The 10580-nt window shown below is 53.2% G+C and overlaps 1 protein-coding gene across 1 annotated transcript in view; it reads left to right on the plus strand.

Moving 5' to 3' along the window:
• MEX3A (mex-3 RNA binding family member A) overlaps positions 1-5295 on the plus strand; it is a 30599-nt gene extending 25304 nt beyond the window's left edge. The window contains exons 3-4 of the mRNA XM_058439722.1: positions 6-225; positions 4084-5295. Coding sequence (XP_058295705.1) covers positions 6-225; positions 4084-5189 — 1326 coding nt within the window. The 3' untranslated portion in view covers positions 5190-5295. The remainder of the gene's footprint in view (positions 1-5; positions 226-4083) is intronic.
• The last annotated feature ends 5285 nt before the right edge of the window (positions 5296-10580 follow it).

The following is a 10580-nucleotide window of genomic DNA, read 5'->3' on the forward strand; positions in this document are numbered from 1 at the left end:
CGCAGCCGGCCCCGCCGCCGCCGCCCGCGGCGCCCCCGGCCGCCCCGACGGCGGCCCCCGCGGCGCAGACGCCCCAGCCCCCCACCGCCCCCAAAGGGGCGAGCGACGCCAAGCTCTGCGCTCTCTACAAAGAGGCCGAGCTGCGCCTGAAGGGCAGCAGCAACACCACGGAGTGTGTTCCCGTGCCCACCTCCGAGCACGTGGCCGAGATCGTGGGCAGGCAAGGTAAGCGGGGCGCCGGGACCACTGAGAGGGACTGTAGTGGGGGCACCCTCGTCCCTAGCGCGGAAAGTTCATTTCTTCCCTTCTTGCCCGCCTCCGGCTCTGTCCCTTCCCCACAAAGGGGGACCCGCCCCCTACCCTGATTTCCAAGTGCCACAAAGTTCCCTGTTACCCCTAGTCGGGACGGTTCTCCAGATCCTTCCTCCCCCAGGACTCTGCCCTTAGACAAAGAAATATCCTCGCACTGGAAGAGGGAAAGGGGAGGGGATCGGTCTCCCAATCCAGGGAGGCTGTCCTGAGGGGGTGTCCACTCCTAACCAGAAAAACTGACGGAATGTGCAAAGAGTTACTCAGAAGCCCGTACTCTGGTATCTGCTCCTAGGTTGGGGAGGGGGCATCCCTGGGGCCCCCAGCCGCCTGGAGTTACAGACTTTGGGGGAGACCTGGCCCTCGAAGCCAGACTGAGTATCTGTCTCTTTGTTGGGCTGAGTGTAGGAATGGAAGGGGGTGTGGCCCAGGGGAGGGTCCCAGCCTGGGGAAGAGGCGGTGAGGGGGGCTGCTGAGAGGAGGGGGTCCTGTGGTCACCCACACCCCAAAGTTGGACTGTCTCTGGGGTTTTGGAAGGGGTGTCTCCAAGGAAGTGCTACGTCCTGGCTTGGACCTCTCCTCTTCCCTCTCTGGCTTTTGTTCTGGGCTGGCCACGGCCTTGGGCCAGAGGCCTAGAGAGGGTTCTCTGGTAGTGAAAGAGTAGGACAGGGTAGGAGGGGGAATGCTGGGGGGTAAGAAACCTTCACCTGGAAATTTGGTGGAGGGCGTGTGTCTGGGTGTGTTGTGAGGGGGTGCAGAATTAATCCAGCGTAGTATGTCTGGTACCACACCCTCTGCTGCTCCAGCATCCCTGGGTGGGTGGGTGGGGGTGTTGGTGAAGGTCCAAATTGAGCAGACGGGATCTTGGGGACCCTTCCCTCTCCTGGTTTCTCAAAGGAGAGTGGGGGGGGCAGGATTTGGAAATTGCAAAGAGGCTGGGCTGGGGAGGTGTGGGGTGGGGGAGGAATGGGGGAGGAGCTGTCCCACAGTGGGGAACAATAGAGGAGCTGCATTCCGGCTGGGAGTGCAGGAGGAGGCCGGCTTCTGGCGGAGGAAAAGGGGAGGCGGGCCAGGGGGGCCCCTACTCCACATCCCACCTCATCCACTGGGAGTGCTGGGGGTTAGGGGGATTTCACGGAGAGATCCAGAATGGAGGAGGGGAAGATGCCACTCCCCTGCACAGCCCTCACCCCCCTGGGGCACTCCATCTCTTGAAATTTCTGATTTAGAAAGTTGGATTTCCTCTTGTCAGAAACTGGGGATCCAAAGCCCTGGAATTGGGTGGGGACGGACATTGCTATCTTTTCTTGGGTGTGGGGGTGGTCTTGGGAGGCCCCGGAATTTAATGGAGTCATTCTTTCCTCTTCTGCCTCCGCATCAGATGGGCTTGTCCCTCATAAAAGTAGGGGGATTTTTTATTCACAAAAGATAAGCCTGCCCCTCAGTCAAGTATATGGAAGTCCTCCCTGTTGTCTAACCTCCCTCCTCCTGCTGCAGTGTTAGTGCTCCTCTGTTTGACCTCTAGGAAGGTGAAGCCCAGTGGGTCTTCCCTTCAAGAGACGCTTCTTTGGGGTTGCAGAACCCAGGAAGAGGCCCACCACCAGTTTTGCACCTCCAGGCCTCTAGCGTTTCTTCTTACTCGATGCCTTGGCCTGTCCTCCTCACCCCAACCCCAACCGCTAAAGATACCTAGCTCTCATTTAAGTTTTTGGACCCAAAACTTAGAGCCAGAACCCAGGTGCCCATCAAACGATATGTGAGTAGAAATGGTAGGAGAAGGGAATTCACTGTTTTGCGACCCTCCATACCTCGAAAATAGAACAATCATTTACGGACATTAAAGCAGCAAGGATGTGGGCTGGACAACAGGTAGGACTTCGTAACTGCCAAGAGGTCTGAAGACAAGAGGGAACAAGCAAATTCTCCTTCTTAAGGTCTTTTAAAAGTGAGGGGAGGGGGTAGGGTGTGGTGGCTCACACCTGTAATCCCAGCACTTTGGGAGGCTGAGGCGGGTGGATCACCTGAGGTTAGGAGTTCAAGACCAGCCTGGCCAACATGGTGAAACCCCCATCTCTACTAAAAACACAAAAAGTTAGCCGGGCGTGGTGGCAGGTGCCTGTAATCCCAGCTACTCGGGAGGCTGAGGCAGGAGAATTGCTTGAACCCAGGAGGCAGAGGTTGCAGTGAGCCGAGATCATGCCACTGCACTCCAGCCTGGGTGACAGAGCAAGACTCCATCTCAAAAAAAAAACAAAAAAAGTGAGGGAGGGGCCCCCAACCTACTCTCTTCCCCTCACCCCCTAATCTACCAGCGTTGAAGAAGCAGCCATCTGGAGTGGAGGAAGGAGGAAAAAATGAGCTCACCTCAGGTCTCAGGTTGGAGGGTTGGAGCAGAGGCAGAAAAGTAGGACCACTTGGTTTCGGTTGGAGAGAGAAGGGGAGTAGTGAGTTATGCTCAGAGATCATGTGAATGGGAGTGAAAGTCATGGGTGTGGGTGTGTATAGGAATGTGCTGTTTGTGTGCTGGGGAGGATGGGGATGGACAGTGGGATGTATGAAAGGCCGAAACACAGGGACTTGATGTGTGTGTGAAAAAGGTGTATAAAAGTGTACATTAGATTGGCCCCATAAGTATTATTTAGATAAAGGCACACTTCTTAGGTACATGTGTGTGAACTCACATACGTGATGTGTGCTTCCCAAAAGGGTATGAGTCTTGGAAGCTCTGTGTGAAGCTAGGAGCAGGGAAGAGGAAGGTGGGTAAGGAGGAGAGGGACTTGTCCAGACCCCCAGGTCAGCAGCTTTTAGAAACAGAGTAGCCCTTACTTTTCTCTCTAGGCTTCTCCCTCTTTGTCTCTCTTTGTCTCATTTTTCTTCTTTCTCTTCCTACCTTTCCCTAACCTCCCAGCTTTAACTCACTTCTACTTCAAAGCAGGAGTGTGGGTCCAAAATACCTCTCCCTCACCATACTCAGCCCCAGCCCACCTCAGCTGTCTTGCCCCCAGGGGACAGGGGGACAAGAGTGACATGGGGTTGGGCACTGTTCCCTCAAGCAGAAGTTTCTTTAACTCCATACTCCTCCTTTCCTCCTTGGAATTATGATTGTCAGACCCTTCCCAGTCCCCCACACTCTACTCGTTGCTGCAAACTCGCTATGAATTTGAGGCCCACTGAGAGAAACTACTGAGTGGAAGGCATGTGGGGTGGTCATAGAGCAGATAGACTTCAGTGGTCCCTGGGTAGTTTGGAGGACACTTTTAATGATCAAGGGTCAGATGAGTAGATTGTGAGGTTACTAAGCACAATGGGGTTCTGTGGAAAGATCAGGGTCAGTGACAGATGTGGGGGGTGATTAAGTGATTTGGAAGTTTGTGAGTAGCCAGGAATCAGTAGAGAAATTGAAGGAAGAGCAGATGTTGGGGGAAAGGAGTGTAGTTTGTGAATGGATTTGAGTTACCAGCTTGTATGGGAGTGTCAGTGATTATTTGGGGGTTTTGAGGAGTGAATGAATTTGGAGGGCCCGGAATGGAACTCAGGGAAAGTTAGTACATTTTGAAATCTGTGGCTGAGAGAGACATTAGGTACATCTGAGATCTGATAAATGGGTTCTTCAAGTCAGGGTGGATTGTGTGTGCAGCAGTGGGCATTTCAAAGGGTAGACTGAAGTGTTCCTGGGAGGCTAGGTATTTGGATGAGGGTCAGGAATTTATTGGTCCCAGCACAAACCTTGCTGTGTGCGTTTCTTTGTCTCTCTCCTTCCCCGCCCTATCCCAGGCTGCAAGATTAAGGCCTTGAGGGCCAAGACCAACACCTACATCAAGACACCGGTGAGGGGCGAGGAGCCAGTGTTCATGGTGACAGGGCGACGGGAGGACGTGGCCACAGCCCGGCGGGAAATCATCTCAGCAGCAGAGCATTTCTCCATGATCCGTGCCTCCCGCAACAAGTCAGGCGCCGCCTTTGGTGTGGCTCCTGCTCTGCCCGGCCAGGTGACCATCCGTGTGCGGGTGCCCTACCGCGTGGTGGGGCTGGTGGTGGGCCCCAAAGGGGCAACCATCAAGCGCATCCAGCAGCAAACCAACACATACATTATCACACCAAGCCGTGACCGCGACCCCGTGTTCGAGATCACGGGTGCCCCAGGCAACGTGGAGCGTGCGCGCGAGGAGATCGAGACACACATCGCGGTGCGCACTGGCAAGATCCTCGAGTACAACAATGAAAACGACTTCCTGGCGGGGAGCCCCGACGCAGCACTCGATAGCCGCTACTCCGACGCCTGGCGGGTGCACCCGCCCGGCTGCAAGCCCCTCTCCACCTTCAGGCAGAACAGCCTGGGCTGCATCGGCGAGTGCGGAGTGGACTCTGGCTTTGAGGCCCCACGGCTGGGTGAGCAGGGCGGGGACTTTGGCTACGGCGGGTACCTCTTTCCGGGCTATGGCGTGGGCAAGCAGGATGTGTACTACGGCGTGGCCGAGACTAGCCCCCCGCTGTGGGCGGGCCAGGAGAACGCCACTCCCACCTCCGTGCTCTTCTCGGCATCCTCCTCCTCCTCTTCTTCCGCCAAGGCCCGCGGTGGGCTTCCGGGCGCACACCGCTCCCCTGCCACTTCCGCGGGACCCGAGCTGGCCGGACTCCCGAGGCGCCCTCCGGGAGAGCCGCTCCAGGGCTTCTCTAAACTTGGTGGGGGCGGCCTGCGGAGCCCCGGCGGCGGGCGGGATTGCATGGTCTGCTTTGAGAGCGAAGTGACTGCCGCCCTTGTGCCCTGCGGACACAACCTGTTCTGCATGGAGTGTGCAGTACGCATCTGCGAGAGGACGGACCCAGAGTGTCCCGTCTGCCACATCACAGCCACGCAAGCCATCCGAATATTCTCCTAAGCCCCATGCCCCATGCCTCCGGGGCCCACTCCACTGGGCCCACCCTGGACCTGTTTTCCACTAAGGCCTTTTGGAAAGCGGTGATTTGAGGGGCAAGGTGCTTAGAGATACTCGCTCGCTGGGGAAGGGGGGAGGGAGGCAGTGGTGGCTGGAGGGTGCGCCACTTTCAGAGCCTCTGGTCACCCTGTCCTGGAAAGACTGGGAGGGGGCCAGACTGAAAATTTTACTAGAGTTACAACTCTGATACCTCAACACACCCTTAAATCTGGAAGCAGCTAAGAGAAACTTTTGTTTTGCCAGAGGTGGCCGCTAAGGCATTCTGACGCCCTCTGCCCACCTCCCCAGCTGTGTGTCACTCCACCCCTTCTTCCGAGGAGGGGGTGGGTAAAAGGGAGAGGGAGAATTACCACCTGTATCTAGAGGTGCTCTTTGCAATCCCTAAGCCCTCTGGTCCTGACCTCCGACCTCCTAACATGACCCTTTACCCCCCACCCCACCCCCATATCCTGTTTGGGAAACTGTCACCAGTTTCCAGCAGTATAAGGGAGTTGGAGTCCTATCAGAAGTTGCATAGATCTTCTAGGGGTTGGGGGAGAGAAGCATGTCAATCGTTTCTATGGCTGAAAGGCTCAGAAGCCATCTGTCCCCACAAAGCTGGGCTAGAGGAATCTGGAGGGGAGTGCTCCTCTCTGCCCCCGCCCCCCAATGTTTCCCTTCACTCTCTCCGCCCATCTTCCCTTCCTTTGGGATCTCCCCTTTCCTCAACTCTTTCCTTTCCCTTCAGCTCTTTGCTTTGCTTTCTTTTGGTGGCTGTCACTCCCAGCTCTGTCTTGTTCCTTGTCTTTGTCTTTCTTCCCTTCCCCCTGCCCCTGCCCCTACCAGCCCAGCTTTGGGGACACCATCCTCCTGGGGAGAAGTAGGGGGAGAAATATTTGGATGGTCCCTCTATTCCTCTTCAGGCATCTGGAGGCCCTCTCCCCTACTCCTCCAAAGAAACATCTCAAATTCTTGATGGAATGTATCCCCATTCTCAGTGAAAATGTGAGGAGGGGACTAATACGGGGGTAAAGGGTCAAACCCCCACCTTCATCACTATGGGCATTATATTTAGGGAGTAGTTCTTGGGCTGGATTTTCTGGTTGTGGAAGTGGGGGCGCCAGAGTAGTGTGTCTGCTATTTAAAGGAGCAGGAAAGGGCGTGAGGCAGCAGGAGAGACTGGTGGAGGGAAGAGCTGCTCCTCCCATGCAGTGCCCGACTCCCTGCACCCCTCTCAACCTGACCTGAACCTTTATTGAATCTTTATTAGCTTGAATGCTTATTAGCTTGAATCCTCCATGCAAATCATGGAGTCTGTGTCCCACCCGATGTGGTTGAGGAGAAGCCAGGTCTCAAAGAGGGGTCAGCCTGGGGCAAAGCAGGACTGCGGGGGGGTGGGCAGCAGGGCCTATTCTGAGAATCACATATTGTTACAGGCCTTGCACCCCCTTTGCTGCTTCCCTCCTGCTCATTTGGGGCTGCCACCAGCTCTCCACCCTCCTGGTTCCGCTGGCCGGGCCAAGAGAGGATGGAGGGATGGGAGTCCCAGGAGATCCTTGTAAATAGTGGGGTGGGACTGTTCTGAGTGATCACCAGAGCACTTAAAGCTCCAGAGTCCCATTCTTCCTGGATGGAGCAGGTGGAGGTGCAGAGGGGATTTCCTCCTCTCCTTCCTCCTGTCGAGAATTAACACCTCTCCACAGCCTTCCCCTCCAGAACACCAGCCAGGGAGGGGAGGGGAAGGAGGTCACAGCCAAGAAAACTGCCCTGTGACGACTTCCCTCCTTCCCGCCTATGTGAGCCATCCTGAGATGTCTGTACAATAGAAACCAAACCAAATGGGCACCCTCGGTTGCTGGGGGCAGGTGGGGAGGGGGGTGGGAAGAAGGGATGTCTGTCTGTCGATCCCCCTCCCCCGCTCCACTCTTTACCCACAAAGGCAGAAGACTGTTACACTAGGGGGCTCAGCAAATTCAATCCCACCCTTACCAATTGAGCCAAACCTAGAAACAAACACAAAACACACATAGTGAGAGACAAAATAGAGGAGAGAAAGAGAGCATGAGAGGGAGCAAGACAGGCGACCAACACAGAGGAGAGAAAACAAAAATAGCAAAAAAAAAAAAAAAAGCAGTTCTTTATAATTTAATATTCTATTTTAATAAAGGCGTTTATTACCATATAAATGTAGCAAAGAACCTGGGCTAATATGAAAAAAAAAGACTTTTTATTAGGTAATTTATTATATGAAAAGGATATTTTATTTTATGATAAAGTGATCCTTAAAAAAATAAAAAAACTTTAGAAGGTTTAGAATATATGTAGGGAGAGAAGAAGAAAAAAATACATTTGTATTCAGAGTTAAATCTTAAAAAAAAGTGTTTTTAATATATGTTTGGGTTTACGTTGCTTTTTTCCCCCACTTTTTTTTTGGGGAGGAATGTCATTTGCTTTTCTTGGGGGAGCATCCCGGGGGTGAATGGTGGAGAGAGGAGCTGGGGGAACCCGGTCCCTCCTGGGACCCTTCCAGTAGATTGGATTTCACTCCATGGACTCCTCCTCCCCTCTCCCCCTCCCCCTCAGGGGAGCCGGCAGAGCCAAACAAAGAAAGGGATTAACAAGAAAGGAAGAAGCTGTAGGACTAAGGACTGAGGATCCTGGGGTGTCCCCCACCACTTTCCCCTGCCCTGTCCCAGGGGCAAGTGAGGAGGGGGAATCCAGAATTAAGGCCTAGCAGGCCTATAGGAACCCTCAGAGATGTGTGAGATTTAAGAGATCTAGATTTTTTTTTTAACCAAAAACGAGAGAAAGAGAAGAAAAAGAGAAACCGAGGGGTTTAAAAGAAAAGAATACTACAAAATAATAATTATTAATAATAATAATTCAAATTTATTTCATATAATCCTAGAGAAAGAAACAATTACTAGTTACTTAGTAGACAATATTAAGATAGCTTAAAGTTTAGTAGCATTGAGGGCCCCTGGGTCCAGTAGAATGTATAAAAGTCGTAAGGAAAAGATACATAGAGGAGGGAAGTGGCTGAGTCCACCCTGAGTTGCCCCATCTTCAGATATCAGGGTTGGAGCAGGTTGCTAGTTTAAGATTGGGAGCTTCCAGTCTGCTGGGGTTGATTCTGAGAATCCTTGGGTTTTTAAATTGTAGGACAAACAAATGAGGGGTTCATTTCCCAGGGTCTTGGAAAGGATGCACACTGATCATCTCAATAAGATGGGCTGGGCTGGGGGCAGCAGAGGAGGCCAAGCACATTCACCTGCACCCCTAGTACCTGGGCAGCCCATTCTCCAATGTGGTATGTCCTCTCTTGGGGCTCCCAGCTCAAACCCTCCCATGCCTGCTTCCCCCAGGCCTAACTGAGGAAGTCCTTTTGAAGTGTGACCTCGGTCCACTTCTCTACAGATTGATTTAAGAGCCTGGGAAGTCATTCCACAAACAGACACACATGCACACACGCTTCTCACCTTCAGAGCTTCAAGAGCACTGAGGGAATCAGTCCCCTACCCCTATTCCCATCCAGCTTTCCACTTAGCTTTGACCTCCACGGCAGCAGTAGCAGTAACAATCTCAGTAATTGTTCTTTAAAGCTGACTGGTTCTTCACCTACTTGCAAAGTGCTTTCTTGTCTCATAAAAGTTAGATTCCAAGAAGGACTTCCCATGGAGTGGAGTGGAGACACTGTCCTTGAAGGCCTGAGAGAAAGGCATCCCCATGGGCACAGAGGCAGGGGAAAGGCACAGGGACTTTGGGTGACCCCAACACTAACCCTCTGCTCCAGTTCACCTCCATCGGTATGTGTTCAGGTAGGGGTCATATATTGTGCCCTGGCCTGGGAACACATTGCCCTCTCCACACAAAACTGGGGGGGCTTGGCTTCTGCACGTGAGAAATCAAAATTTTTAAAGCACTTGCCTTCTACCAACCCCAGCTTGCAATCACTGGGCCTTCCCCTCCTATCCAAGGGGGTGGAGGGGCCCCTTGGCTCTCCTTTTGGCAGGAGGAGCCTGCTTCATTACACCAATGACTCTGCCATGCCCCTCCCTGGCCCTAGACCCCAAACACATCTCCCTCTACCCAATTTACTCATCTCACCCCACCTAGGGACAGATTCCCCCTGCTCTTTTTGTCCTAGAAACCCCGCTAGTTTGGGATGGTAGCGTCTGGGGTGGGGAGGGCTTCCCCTTCCCCACTCGAGGGTGCGGGTGGGGAAGGGGGGGTGGGTGGAGACAGCCCTGGGGCAGGGAGGATGGTCTCTCCACTGTAGAAAGTAGAGTAGGATTGTGGTCAGACTTAATTTGAGGCATCTAGTGAAGACACATACAAATCCACCAAGGAAAAAGATTTCAAAAGCAAAATAAAAGCGGGAAATAAAACAGACCCAAGAATAATCAAGTCAAAGTGATGTTGCACAAAATGCAGAGAAACCAAGAAGGGGGAGGGTTAATGTATTAAATGTGCTATTAAGAACTTAATTTTATTAAAAGTACTATTACTTAAGGCTCTGTCTTCGTTCTCTGCATGTGAGTCTGTGCCATCTTGGGGTGAGTGGGAGGATCTGGGTGGGGATTGCAGCTTGGGGTTTCCTCTAGTGTAGCTTTGGGCTCCCTACACACCTGTGAGTAGTGGATGTCTCCGGAGTTCCTTGCCACCCTTAAGCTTCCCCTCTCAGCTCTCCATAGCTCTGCTTGAGTCTCCAAGCTCTTAATCCCCTGCCTTTTCTCTCCATTTACTCCCTTCTCTTCTTTGGAGGTGCAGTCAGGCCTTGTTCCACCCTGACCTGAAGAACAAGGGAAGGTGACTGGGCGCAGTGTCTCATGCCTGTAATCCCAGAACTCTGGGAGGCCAAGGTGGATGGATCACTTAAGGCCAGGAGTTCAGGACCAGCCTGGGCAACATAGCAAGACCCTGTCTCTACCAAAAATACAGAAAATTAGCCAGGCATGGTAACACGTGCCTATAGTCCCAGCTACTTGGGAGGCTGAGGCAGGAGAATCACTTGAACCCAGGAGGCGGAAGTTGCAGTGAGCTGAGATCACGCCACTGCACTCCAGCCTGGGCAACAGAGTGAGACTCCATCTCAAAAAAAAAAAAAAAGAACAGCCGGGCGCGGTGGCTCACGCTTGTAATCCCAGCACTTTGGGAGGCCGAGGCGGGCGGATCACGAGGTCAGGAGATCAAGACCACGGTGAAACCCCGTCTCTACTAAAAATACAAAAAATTAGCCGGGCGTGGTGGCGGGTGCCTGTAGTCCCAGCTACTCGGAGAGGCTGAGGCAGGAGAATGGCATGAACCCGGGAGGCAGAGCTTGTAGTGAGCCAAGATGGTGCCACTGCACTCCAG

This window comes from Hylobates moloch, unplaced genomic scaffold, assembly GCF_009828535.3.
Source record: "Hylobates moloch isolate HMO894 unplaced genomic scaffold, HMol_V3 SCAFFOLD_5, whole genome shotgun sequence".
NCBI lineage: Eukaryota > Metazoa > Chordata > Mammalia > Primates > Hylobatidae > Hylobates > Hylobates moloch.